Below are 13,307 nucleotides of genomic sequence, written 5' to 3'. Positions count from 1 at the left end.
GGTTGATCTCCTCTAGGACTGATTGGTTTGATCGCCTTACAGTCCAAGGTTAAATGTTAAAATATAGATATGGTCTGCTTATAGAATAGCAATGTGATGTGTACATTTGTGTCTCAAGCCTGGAAGAACATCATTATTCTTACCTAGTATAAAGGGAAACGTAGCAAGATGAAGCCAAAAATTATATGGAAATTAATTTAAGAATGCCTGGAAGGTCTTTTCTATCTTTTCAATTTTTACTGGAAGGGTAAAAAAGCTAATGTGCAAAATTTGAAAGCTGTCATGTTACTTTTTTGAATCTGAGAATATCAGATTTTTGCTCTAATCCATCAGATCATTCAGAAATGTATAAATATGACAAAAAAAAAATACTTGTATATTGAGAAAGTCTAAAGCAGGAGTCCCCAACCCCCGGTCCGTGGACTGGCACTGGGCCACAGCATGCCAGAAACCAGGCCATGCAAACAAGTGAAGCCCCATCCACAGGATGCTGGCAGCACGCAAAACCACATCCACTCCAGTCCGCAGGAAAACTTCTTTCCACAGAACTAGTCCCTGGTGCCCAAAAGTTTGGGTGCCACTGGTCTATGGTAGTGATGGTGAACGTTTTCGGCACCGAGTGCCGAAAAGGGAGCGCACACGTGTGCCTAGGCCACAACCCTGAAGAGAAGCTGCCTGGGTCACATGCGCCCCCCCCCCCCGAAAGTGAACTTCCTGTTTCAGCCAGCTACTCTTCCGGGTTTCTGGAGTGCATGTGCACGTGACAATCAACCCGAAAGAGGAACGGGCAATGCCACGCGTGCCAGGCGACATGGCTCTGTGTGCCACTTCAGGCACGCGTGCCATAGGTTCGCCATCACGGGTCTATGGTAAAGAAAAAAGGAGTTATATAATAGAAGTAAGGCTTGCATGAGAAATATGGAATGCTTAAAGAATTATCCAGCAGTGCCTCTGGAGCAGAGACTTCTATTTTGAGAGCCAGTTTGGTGTAGTGATTAAAGCACCAGGTTAGACTTCTAATCCTCCTTTAGGCATGAAAGGTAACTTTGGACCAGTCACTCTCTCAGCCCATAATATCAGATTCAGACAACTCCTCAATCATTCATTTCTTGTTACTTGGTTGATACCTACTCACCTCAAAAATATGAACCTTGCACTTGTGAGGAAATGCTAGGAAACACCCCCTCCCCCCGAATGATTCAGAACTAAGAAGGAATGAAGAGAGAAGGACATATTACGTCTCCTTGGTAATGTTGATAAAAAGATAGCAGAGAGTAAACAGCATGCTACAAAGAACAAATGTTTCAGACTGTGTAGAAGAGCAGTCTGCTGATTGCTCTACTGCAGGGGTATCAAACTCACGGCCTGTGGGCCGGATGCGTCATACACTAGCCACACCCACGTCCGGTTTAGCGAAGGTGATAAAAGTCACGATATGTCACATGACAACGCCGTGACGACACAAGTTTGACACCCCTGCTCTAGTGTATGGAAGATATGTCAAGAGAAACAAAAGTATGTTTAAAGTAAGTAAATACATGGGAGTGGGATATTTGAGGATTATGTGTGGTAAATCAGGATGATCAAGAATAGAGAGATGGGTGATGAACTAAACTGGACTAAAAACAGACGTGAATGACCACTGTGTAAAATCTACATTGAGGGGATTTGATTACATAGGGGAAAAAATGAATGAAACCTTCCATAGAAGTATGGGTTTAGTACACTAATTTATAATTAATTATTTCATGTTACATTTCAGAAAGTTTCAGAATTCAAATTAACCTAGAAATACACCAGTATCAATGGATTAACAAAACACAATTTCAAAGATGTAATACTGTCTTACCAGATCTGCTACTCTACATAAAGCATCAGAGAGCTGATCAAAAACCATTACAATCTCTTTCCCAGGAGGTGTAACGCATGCTTTTTGGACCAGTCGTTCTGCTTCTTGCAATGAGTTTTTTTGAGCTTCTTGAAATCCTTCCGGACAATTAAGTTCTGGTACACCAAACAGACCCTAAACCATAGAAAAAAACATTATCAACATATTTTTTAAAGTGTAATATTCTATTCTACAATAGAATTTTAGAAACTGAATATGATGAACCAAAATCCTATTGACAATGTAATTTTGCCAGATAAATACCTTTACAGTAATACAGTAAGAACCAAAAGGATAATTATATTAAGCACAACTCCTTTGCACATTTTCCTGAGTTCTCAATCAATTTTGATTTGGAGCCTAAATTACTTTTTCAGCATCTAATTCTGAAAAATTAGAGTTTGTTAATCTGGAGTGTTCCAATAAACTTCACATATATCTTTCCCAGCAAAACCAGTCCTCGTAATCGCAATCAAAAGGTCAGAATAATATTCTATCATGTCGGGAGTGCCAATACAGACTTATACTGATAGTAAATGAATGTTTACTGTTTAAATAGGAATTAAAAATGAAATCTGCAAATCAGAAGTTTGTCTCCCATTCTCACATAACATTCTACATTTATATATTTTTTGCAGTCCAAACATGGTATCCTACTTCTTAGGCTTTTTCTTTCTATTCCATTCCTTGATGATCTCCCCATTTATTGTCAATATTTAGCCACTGAGATATATTCTTTTTTTTGGGGGGGGGGATTCTTCTCCTCCCAACCTTAGTTTTTTTCTTTTCTATTCTTTTTTTTGCAAAACTTGGTGTATCTTAAAACTGAATTCTCTTTTTTTATCCAGAAATTTTCTTTAGTATCTGGATGCTTACTTAGAAAATTCAAGTAGCTGTTAATAATTAATCTACCTTTAATAAGCAATTAACTACCTTTGGAAACTGTAATTTGATTTATATGAATAACAATAAACTACCAATCACTGGTCATTAAGTGAATTATCTGCAGTCATTAAGCACAACATTATGTGATCACAACTTGTGACTTACTGTTGGCTTCTCCATTAATTTTGCTTGTTGGATGTTGGTTATGAATGGAGATATTGCAACCATCATAAATGTGCACTGGTTGCAATACACCCAAATGGTGAATATGTGATTGTGTGAAAGCTACGATGGTCATAAGTTAAAGGATCAATTGTAAACTTATTTTTTTCAGTGCTATAGTAAGGTTGAACAGTCATTAAATAGAACAGTCATTAACGAAGGACTATCAGTACTGTACTATGAAGCTAACCATCTAATTGGGCTCCCAAAACTCAGCAGTGGAAAATGTGATAGGTTAATTTAGATTTTAGTGTGTCCTATATCGAATCATTAAGCTCGAAGCTGATGTTGAGAATAGCGGACAGTAACAAAGGGCAGAAAATCAGCAGTAATGACTCTGAGCAGTAACTAAGGGGAAAATATATTGTCCCACACGTTCCAAAGATCTGAACTGAGATCTCTAGAGAAAGTGAAAGAAATGATTAACATCTTTTTTCGCTTCTTCCAACAATTCTTCAGGCAAGTCCTTAAATGAGTACATGTGTTGGATAAATGTACTTTTGCCATTCACAAATAAGTAACTTTGGATCTTTTTCCTTAATAAATAAATTAACAAGTATAAACTTTTTGACTAATTAGTTTAATTGGCCTAATTTATTTAGTTTTAGGACTCGTGGAGAAAGGTTTCAAAAGGGTTCACAAACTTTTAAGCACTACTGTAGCAGTGTCTGCCTGCTTGAAAGTCGTATTATATGAAGAGTTGTAAAATAAAAGGTAACAGTATATTGTCATGCATTGTTTCAATTTAACTTTCCCCAATGCTGAGAACCACAACCTAGCCTCTATCCAGAACACCACAAAATGATTTTTAGCATCCTTGAGCAACTGGGCAGCCTCCGGAAGTGATTTTTAATTCCCAGAATCCCTTAACATAACCGAGGCCAAGAATTAAAAGCCCACAAATCTGATGAGATTCAGATTGGAATTGACAGTTTTAAATTCCAGAAAGGCAGATTCTAGTGCACCTTAGGAAGAACTCTATAAACCAAGTTCAATGTTAAGAGGGCTTTCATTCTTCACTTGTCAGCGGATTGGGCTTCCAATCATTTTAAAATTTGTGCCCCAAAGAGAGCTAGCCTGGTATAATGGTAAAGGTGCTGGTCTTAAAACTAGGAAAAGGTATGAAAGCCCACTGGGTAACTTTGGGCCAGTCACACTCTCTCAGCCCAACCCACCACACAATATATGGATAATAATAGTAACAGTTCAGAGAACTGTTGAATCAATATTGAGAGTATTGAGTACTCTCAGAATATTGAGAAATCAATACTGATTCAAAAGCACCAAAAAAACAATAGTGACAAACATGCCCATCTGCCTGTCCTTGGAAAGAAGTAGAAAGGTAGGGAAAAAATGCCAAATCCAGTCTAAACATCTGGCTGACCATGCGATGAGTTATAATAGTTAAATGCCCCTTTCCTACTCTCATAGTACCGCCAACTTTCATAATAATAGTAGCCATTAAATCACATCTGCCTATGCTAAATCCTTGGGAATAGGTGGATAAAAAATGCCAAATCCAGTCTAAACATCTGGCTGACTATGCAACAAACCAAACCAAATAATAATGCGCCCTTCCATCTCTCTAATACAGCACATAATAAATAGTAGTAGTAGTAGTAATAATAATAATAATAATAGTTCAGTTGACTGAGTTTCATGTTTAATGAATAAAGTAAATAATAATAATAACAACAACACCTCACCACCAGCGGAACTGCAAAAAACTGCGCTACTTGGAACATCGTACATTTTAAGAAGGTATTTGATTGATACCTAGGATGCTGGCAGCAACCCGTATCAACCATTAGCACTAGGTACCAGGAGACGCCAGAGTCGAAGAAAAAGAACTGGAAAAAATCATGAAATATTGCGACCTGGCCATAGAAACTACACGGCTATGGATGAAACATGTCAGAGTGATACCCATTGTCATCGGGGCACTTGGTACCATGTCCAAGAATTTCACAAAACACTTCAAGAAATTGCAGCTTCCTGCAATAACATCAGCGGAACTGCATAAAACTGTGCTACTCAGAACATCATATATTTTAAGAAGGTACTTGGTTGATACCTAGGAGGTGGCAGCAACCTGTATCAACCATTAGCACAAGTCAATTGGATTTGTGACACATTTTTAAATGTCCAGTTGACTGAGTTTCATTTTTAAGGAATAAAAGATAATAATAATAATTAAAAAAAAATGCAGAAGGTAGCTTTACTGGGAACAGCTTCCATCCTGCCACGATATCTGTTAACACTGTCAAACATCCAGATTTGCCTATGCCAGGTCCTTGGTAAGGACTCAGTAGGTAGACAAAAATACCAAAGCCAGTCTGAACATCTGGCTGACTGTGCCATGATTATTGTTAGTATTGTTGTTGTATTGTTGTTGTTTTGTTGTTGTGCCGTTCCAGCTCTGTGAACTCAGCATCCCCAACATGCATAATAATCCCTTGCCATGGCATGGCTATGGCAAAGGATTACGGAAACTGTAATCCAGCTCATTTGGAAGAAAGCTGCGGAGTCTCTTTTACAAAGAAGCCAAAGGATATTCTGGACGTTTTCGGCCCCATCTCACTCCAAGTCCGCCTCTCACCGTTTTCTGCCCCACCGCCAGCCGCTGCTGTTGGGCATTGAAGGCGGCGGCCACCGGGGACCAGCTGGTGCTGACCCATTTCTGGGTGCCGCCGCCGAGCCGGCCCAGCCTCGCTTGCTTCAAACAGCCCGAAGCCCTGCGCGCCACCCGGTGCCATCCAGCCCACATGGTAGCCAGGAGACCGCTCGCCTCGGAGAGACGCACCGCCTCCAAAACGGCCAAACGGTTCCGGATTGCGGGGACGGCCTCTTCCGCGGCCCGGCCGTGAGAAGGAGCGACGGCGCAACCTGCTTTTCCCCCGCCCTCCGGCGGGTTTGCTCGGCCTTACACTCTCGTTAAGGCGCCTTCGGTAGGAACAGGACGGACTTCAACTCCCAGAATTCCCCAGCCAAAGCACTAGCTACAGAGGTCTTCAAACTTGGCAAACTTGAATTCTGGGAGTTGAAGTCCACAAGCTGCCAAGTTTGAAGACCTCTGCGTGACTAGCAGATGCAGAATGCTGCAGAGGAAGGCGTACTTGCTCTTCCACTACCTAACACCAACGACAGCTATTAATAGTAGTTTGTTTTTTTTCCTCCGACAGATAAAATGTAAACTTTTCCCAAGTCGAATGAGATTTTGGCTGCTAACTAGACACACCTGCATCATTTTCTTTTACAATACAGATTTGGTTTTCCATCTTTTTGTTCTGGGGGGATTTTTTTTTTTTACTTTTTTCCAGTCTATCAGGAAGGATGAATTATTATTATTATTATAATCTCTTTTATACATTTAAAAATTCAGTCAACTGGACATATTATTATCTTTATTCATGAAATATGAAACTCAGTCAACTGAACATTCAAAAATGCATCACAAATACAAATAATAATTAAATTCACAAATATAATTATTATATTTTGTTATTTATTTTTATTTATTATTACTTAATATTTACTATTTTAAATTAATTATTAAATTAATAAATAATAATTTATTATTAATAATAAATTCATCTTTAAATTGTAATCAGCAAAACCCCAATAAAAACAACTCTCTATTTATCTTTAAACAAGTAAATCATATTTTTCTTTCTTTCTTTTCTTATATACACGACCTGGTCATTTTTTCTAAAAATACAAATTAAAAAAATATACTATTTCTTAATATCTATAAACAAATCTTCAAAACCTATTTTAAAGTTTTCTTTCCAGTGAATCTGTCTCACCTGTTTTAACAACTTTCCAAAATCAACCCTTTTGCTTTTTATTTCCTTGGTTTATTTCTGATTTGATTTTGTACCTTTTTCGGATTCCAAGCAATCCACAAAACTCCAGGACAACAGCAACTAAAAATTTAAATAAACTAGATTTTTTTTCCCCAAGCAAGGGATTATTACTTTTCTTTTCTAAAGGACAAACCTGGCTTTTTCTAATATACACAAGAAAGCATGGTTAAAACAAATAATGATTGAATGTGATATGTGATCAAGGAATCACTCTACTGAAGACTGAGGACAGTAGAAATGAAAAATAAGAGAAACCCAGGATTATTTCTTATCTTGAAAAAAAACTAATTTTGTTTTATTTAAACATATTTAGGTATAAATATATAACAGTGGATTATAACAGTCTAAAATATTTTTGTAAAAAGTTAAAACAGGTTTACTCGATTAAAAGAATACTGTGATTAAATAATTATGTAAGATATTAGCATTTTGTATTAGTGTTGGTGCAATTGTAGATTTTCTGAAAAAAATAGCAAAAATATACTTAGGAACCGTATAAACAAAATAATGCACAAGTGGTATTCAGCATCATTCTGCAAAAAAAAAAAAATTGACTGGGAGTTCTTGATTTGGCTTCATGAACTTTGATGGAAACTTCATGTGAAAACAAAGCTATGCCATATAATTGACATATTCAAAACCAAGCAAGCAGTTTATATGCTGGAGGACGCAGATGCTGGTGCTTCTGATGTACTAAATAGAAGAAAGCCACTGAAGATCGTGTCATCATCTGGATCTGCATACAATCCATTGAAAGTCTCTCCTCCATAAGACTGCAGCCATATCCGATCCCCTTTCTGAAGTTCCAGGACGATTCCTCCAGATGCCTGGTCTTCGGCCCCTTGGTACATGTCTGCAGTGTGGAGCATTCTGTGCTCGTTTTTAACTAGAGCTACTCTCATATTCCTTGAAAAAACAGTGATGTGGTAGGTAAAATAATAGACCCCAGGGATTTGGCAGGTGAACACTCCGGTTTCGGTGCTATAATGGTCGAAGCTGTTGTATAAGACTTTATCAAATTTGATGGGAACATTGAGTGGAGGAAATTTAGCGGTAAGGCCCACACTGAAAGCACTTCTGGCAATAACTGGGGTACTGCCAAGATTCCCTTTTTCTCCTTGTGATCCCTTCCAACCCCTTTCTCCCTGATTGCCTTTACTGCCCTTTGGTCCGGGGCCCCCTATCTCTCCTTTAGGACCCACGTGGCCTTTTGGACCGATGGGCCCCTTTAATCCTATTTCACCTTGAATTCCAATTTCACCTTTTTGTCCTTTGGGGCCAATTGGCCCAAGGTCCCCTTTTATCCCTTTCCTTCCCTGCGGTCCTAGCTCCCCCTGTTGACCTTTGTCTCCTACTGGTCCAGGAATTCCTTTTGGCCCAAATTTCCCAGGCCAGCCTCGCTCTCCTTTATCACCTTTGTTCCCTTTTTCTTCAACTCTGCCGTCAGCCCCTAAATGGAAAGGAAAGACCAGTTAATCTTTTACAGAGTTGTGAAAGCATCAGTCACCTGAGGGATGGAAGCAGAAATCCAAGATAATAGGAAGAGGTGTTTGTTATTCCTGTATTAGCTAACACAAAACCAAGAGCAGATGAGATGTGGCTGCCTTTGATTTTTCAGGACTAGAAGGAAAAAGAAGAAGCTGCGAGGATCTCCCAAGCAAACATATGAAATAAGAGGGTCTCAAATTATGTCAGAAAGAACAAGTTTGGATAATTGGAGTCTTTGGGGACTTCCACCAAAAGTGTGTTTTTCCTTCTAAAATTCCTTAACACCATTAGGCCTGCTTGGGCCCGGCCAGAAACCATATCCAGGCTCTTGACAGAGTTAAGTTTTGTACTCCAGCCTAAGGTCCAATGGCAGAAAATGATGTAATCTTTGGCTGTGTTTAATGTAGCATCATGGCTTAACAAAAATATATATACAGGTAGTCCTCAACTTAAAACCGCAGTTGAGCCCAACATTTCTGTTGTTAAGTGAGACAATTTTTAAGTGAGTTTTGCCCCATTTTATGACCTTTCCTGCCACAGTTGTTAAGTGAATCTGGCTTCCCTATTGAGTTTGCTCATCAGAAGTTCTCAAAAGGGGATCACATGACCTCGAGAAACTGCAACCGTCATAAATATGAACCAGTTGCCAAGCATCTGAATTTTGATCTCGTGACCATGGGGATTCTGCAAAGGTTGTAACTGTGAAAAACAATCATTGGAATGTAAATAACATGACCATGGGGATGCTGAGATGGTCATAAGTATGGAAAATGGCCCTAAGTCACTTTTTTCAGGGCTATTGTAACTTCGAACGGTCACTAAACAAACTGTTGTAAATTGAGTACTGCCTGTATCTATAAAAAAAACTCCCTTTAAAAAGTTTGAGACAGGTGATAAATTCCTGCTTCTGTGTGCATAAAAGTGTTTTTCTAGAACTAATTCCAAAGCACTGGACAAAAAGTACTGTATTAAAAACTACCAGTATAACGTCTTGGTCCATGACATCTAAAATCAAATTATGTACCGAAGATTCTACCAGTAGAAGAGTACAGGAATATCACTATGCTGTCAGGAAATCAAATATGCTCTCAATATGAAAGATATTGAGATATCTTTGGCCACTTTGGCCATCTGATAAAATGGCCAAAGTGGACCAAAGTCATGATCAGTGCTGCATGCTAAGCAGGAGTGAAATCCAGCAGGTTCTGACAGGTTCTGGAGAACTGGTAGTGGTAATTTTGAGTAGTTTGGAGAACCGGCAAATACCACCTCTAGCTGGCCCCAGAGTGGGGTGGGAATGGAGATTTTTCAATATCCTTCCCCCAGGTGTGGGGAGGGAATGGAGATTTTGCAGTATCCTTCCCTTGGAGTGGGGTGGGAATGGAGATTTTGCAGTATCCTTCCCCTGCCATGCCTACCAAGTCACGCCCACCAAGCCACACCCACAGAACTGGTAGTAAAAAAAATTGGATTTCACCACAGATGCTAAGCCTTCCAAACTGCAGTGGGACTCCAGTAACTGGCAAGACACCAAATCTGATGCATTGCATTTTCTTCTCATGGAGTGAGAAATTTATGGGCCTCAACTTTCCTCAACCTGGTTCCTGTTGGATAATCTAAATCTACCATATCTGGAGGACATCAGATTAGGGAAGGCTGATAGACCCCGTTTTTCTGGCTTTTTATAAAATGTTATAAATAGATATGATGGTTATCAGTTGTTATTTGACTGAATTGGAAAATTGCATCTTGGACAATTTGTCCATGAGGTTATAATAAATATCCTGTTTCCCCAAAAATAAGGCATCTCCTGATAATAAGCCCTTGAGCATATGCGCTAAAATAACCCCCCTGAAAATAAGCCCTCCCCAAAAATTATTTAAACGCAGAGCTGGAAATCAGGTAAGACGGCAAGAGGAGCCCCAATTTGCTCCATGTGCCCCAAAATAATAAAACCTCCCCAAATATAAGGCCAAGGGCTTATTTCAGGGTTCAAAAAAATACAGGACAGGGTCTTATTTTTGGGGAAACATGGTAGTTTAAATAAAAAAATAATTATTATATAGCTGTTTGATCAACAATCATTCTATCTGTTTTCCTGAAACAAAACATAGGTATGTATCGTAGTCAACACCTAATCACAGGACATTCCTAGTAGATAAGCACAACCTTGTATTCTGGATGAGACCAGTTTTGGTTCCTACCTGGTTCTCCCTTATTTCCATTGATGCCATCTCGGCCTGACTTTCCTGGATTTCCTGGGTCACCTAATAGTAGCAAAATATAGTAATTGTTCATATCCATGAGATAACATTCAGAACTTCAAACAGATGCCTTCCTAATTCACTGAAGTATAAAGAAAAGGAGATGCTATAGCACAATCAGACTTGCAAGATTTTGTTGTTATAGCCTCTCTATAAAGAATAGTTCTAGAATTCCTGTGGAGTTGATTACTTTGGTCCATATAGTGGGGCAGATATCAATAATTAAAGGACAAAGAAAATCAAAGAAAGAGTATCCTGTGTTTCATAACTGGCTAAATGAGATGGGTTGGCTCAGGTTTAATGTATTCTGCACACACTTCTTCACCACATAATAAAGTATCAGTGTGATATAAAGGATGAATGTATTGGGCTAGACCTGTGAAAATTTAGTAGATGACTTTGAGCCAGTCATTCTGAACCCAGCCTGTCTTAAAAGGGTGTTGTTGTATGGCATAATTAGAGGAAATTACAGATACACTGTTCTAAGTTCTTAGAGAAAAAGCAGGATAGAACTGAATAGAATAGAATAGAATAGAATAGAATAGAATAGAATAGAATAGAATAGAATAGAATAGAATAGAATAGAATAGAATTCTTTATTGGTCAAGAATTTGTCCTTGGTGCATATGCTCTCAGTATACGTAAAGAAAAAATAAAATATATTCGTCAAGAATCGTAAGATACAACACTTAGTGATAGTCATAGGATACTAATAAGCAATCAAATCATACTAGGAACCAATAAAAACATTGAATTAATAAATAATAATAATTAATGAGACTTTTGTGCATTAGTCTGCTGGTCGTGCCTTGTTGGACCTGTGATTTTAGAATTAATCGGAGGTTGATTGCAGCAGCTAAAAATACTTCTAACATATTTTGTATTGCTCTTTCAGTTCTCATGACTCCTTGGCTGAAACAATCAACGACCTGTCACGTTACTTTCAATTGAAATTGTGCAGTGAGTGTGTGCAGTGTGTTACAGGTAGAAAGATATTGGATTGAACCTGACTAAAGATGTATTGTATTTTTTAAAATCTAAGGTGATTTATCTTTGATATCTTACTATGTTTTAGATTAAATTAAGAGGAAATTAAGAGGCTTAATGAATGGTAATTTTTAATATGTACAGTATGAGTATTTTAAGATATTTTATAGATTTAGGGTTATTTCTTTAAACTCAGAAAAAATGAATTAATAATGTTATGGTTTAGCAGGTAATTTGAAGTTAGGTAATGATAGTTAATTGAATAAAACATAGTTAAACAAACCATAGCTTAGCATTTTGTCTGAATCAGACCATTTTCTCCTCGGGTAGTATTTAACATGTACATATGCTTAATTTTGTCACTGGCAGTGACTCTGTATCAATGAGGCATCTCCTGCTTGTGTCAATGAGGCAATGCCTTGAATGGCAATACTATAGCTCTAGTATGTATATTCAGTACATTACATATGGTGGACCATAAGAATTTATTCCTTGTGACACTAAAATTTCGTTGACATTTATCAATCTGTTAGGGATAGGGATTGTTGGTTTTATCACCTGGATAATTCTGCTGTTGTGACAGGGAAGCAGCTGCAGATTTCAGTCACACCCAATCATTCTTCTTTCTTTCCTTCTAAATGTGTATTAAATTTAACTTTCCCTTGATTTAAATTAAATTTTTATAACAACTTCATTAGCTATTTGGTATGAACTTCAGGAGTCAACTATCAGGCTGCTGATTGACCATTACAGCTTCGGACAAAGATTGGAGTATTGAGGATATGTTTTTATGCATGCTTCAGAAACATTGTAATGAACATACAGTTCATTACAACAAAACATTATGATACCTGTGTCTCCTTTTTCACCCTTTGTTCCGTCTCGTCCATCTCGTCCTGGAATGCCATTGTGTCCAGGATTCCCAGGAATTCCAGGATATCTTTCAACACAGCTGTTCTGTCCTGGCGTTTCTTCTGTGCTGACTGCAACAGCCAGCAAAAGAATCCAGAGTTTCATCTTATCTAATTTCAAATAAAAGAATCAATATATTGCTGGTTTTATAAAATCACTAGCTACCACACTTTTCCAAGTAAATGCTAAACTTGAGTCATAAAGAGGTATTAGAGTTTCAGTGACCATTATTCATAATCCTGAAAAATATACATTTAGTACATCAAGTGTCTTGAATTTGGAACTTCCATTATCTTCCAGCCAATATCACCAATAGTAGCTGTTTGAGGAAGACTAGCATAGGTAATGTGAAAGAATAATAGGTTTTATGAAGGAAATTATTCTAACTAGTTTGCATTCAAGGCTTACCTTGACTTATTGCTGCTCAGATGGATGTTTTTTAGACATATTGTACTTTCCTCCAATGGTTGTACATGAAGGAAAAATAAGGATAATCATTTAATTGGTTACTAAGTTCTAAAGAGTGTTATTCAGTCTTCAGAAATGTTCAATGATTAATGTAGAGATAGATGCCAAGATGTTGATGCAGAATGATTTTAGTATTTAAATATTAATCATCAGCAAAACTGCCAAATGCTGATAATAACTGCACAGCATTCTACCACCTTCTACACAACGGGGGCTTCGAAGTTATATTGGATATGCAATTGTACTGATCTGAGCTTCTGCTTCCCTGTATACATGTTTCCTTGTATGTATGTATGTATGTATGTATGTATGTATGTATGTATGTAT

The 13,307-nt window shown here is 37.9% G+C and overlaps 2 protein-coding genes across 2 annotated transcripts in view; both read right to left on the bottom strand.

Moving 5' to 3' along the window:
- The window catches only part of MIPEP (mitochondrial intermediate peptidase), a 59,275-nt gene extending 53,424 nt beyond the window's left edge, over positions 1-5,851 (bottom strand). The window contains exons 1-2 of the mRNA XM_070943902.1: positions 5,595-5,851; positions 1,850-2,023 (exon numbers count right to left, since the gene is read on the bottom strand). Coding sequence (XP_070800003.1) covers positions 1,850-2,023; positions 5,595-5,762 — 342 coding nt within the window. The 5' untranslated portion in view covers positions 5,763-5,851. The remainder of the gene's footprint in view (positions 1-1,849; positions 2,024-5,594) is intronic.
- Positions 5,852-7,514: 1,663 nt separating this feature from the next.
- LOC139316819 (complement C1q and tumor necrosis factor-related protein 9A-like) lies at positions 7,515-12,977 on the bottom strand. Its single transcript, XM_070943659.1, has 4 exons — positions 12,921-12,977; positions 12,452-12,622; positions 10,554-10,616; positions 7,515-8,311 (listed from the first exon to the last, which is right to left on the bottom strand). The coding sequence occupies exons 2-4, from the start codon at positions 12,615-12,617 to the stop codon at positions 7,515-7,517; spliced, it is 1,026 nt and encodes a 341-aa protein (XP_070799760.1). The 5' UTR covers positions 12,618-12,622; positions 12,921-12,977.
- Positions 12,978-13,307: the final 330 nt, after the last annotated feature.

The sequence above is a fragment of the Pituophis catenifer genome, unplaced genomic scaffold (genome assembly GCF_029215685.1).
Source record: "Pituophis catenifer annectens isolate HBS135680 unplaced genomic scaffold, rPitCat1.0.hap2 SCAF_4, whole genome shotgun sequence".
Classification (NCBI taxonomy): Eukaryota; Metazoa; Chordata; class Lepidosauria; order Squamata; family Colubridae; genus Pituophis; species Pituophis catenifer.
Note: the sequence above shows the minus strand (reverse complement) of the source record. Positions and strands in the feature narration are given on the sequence as shown.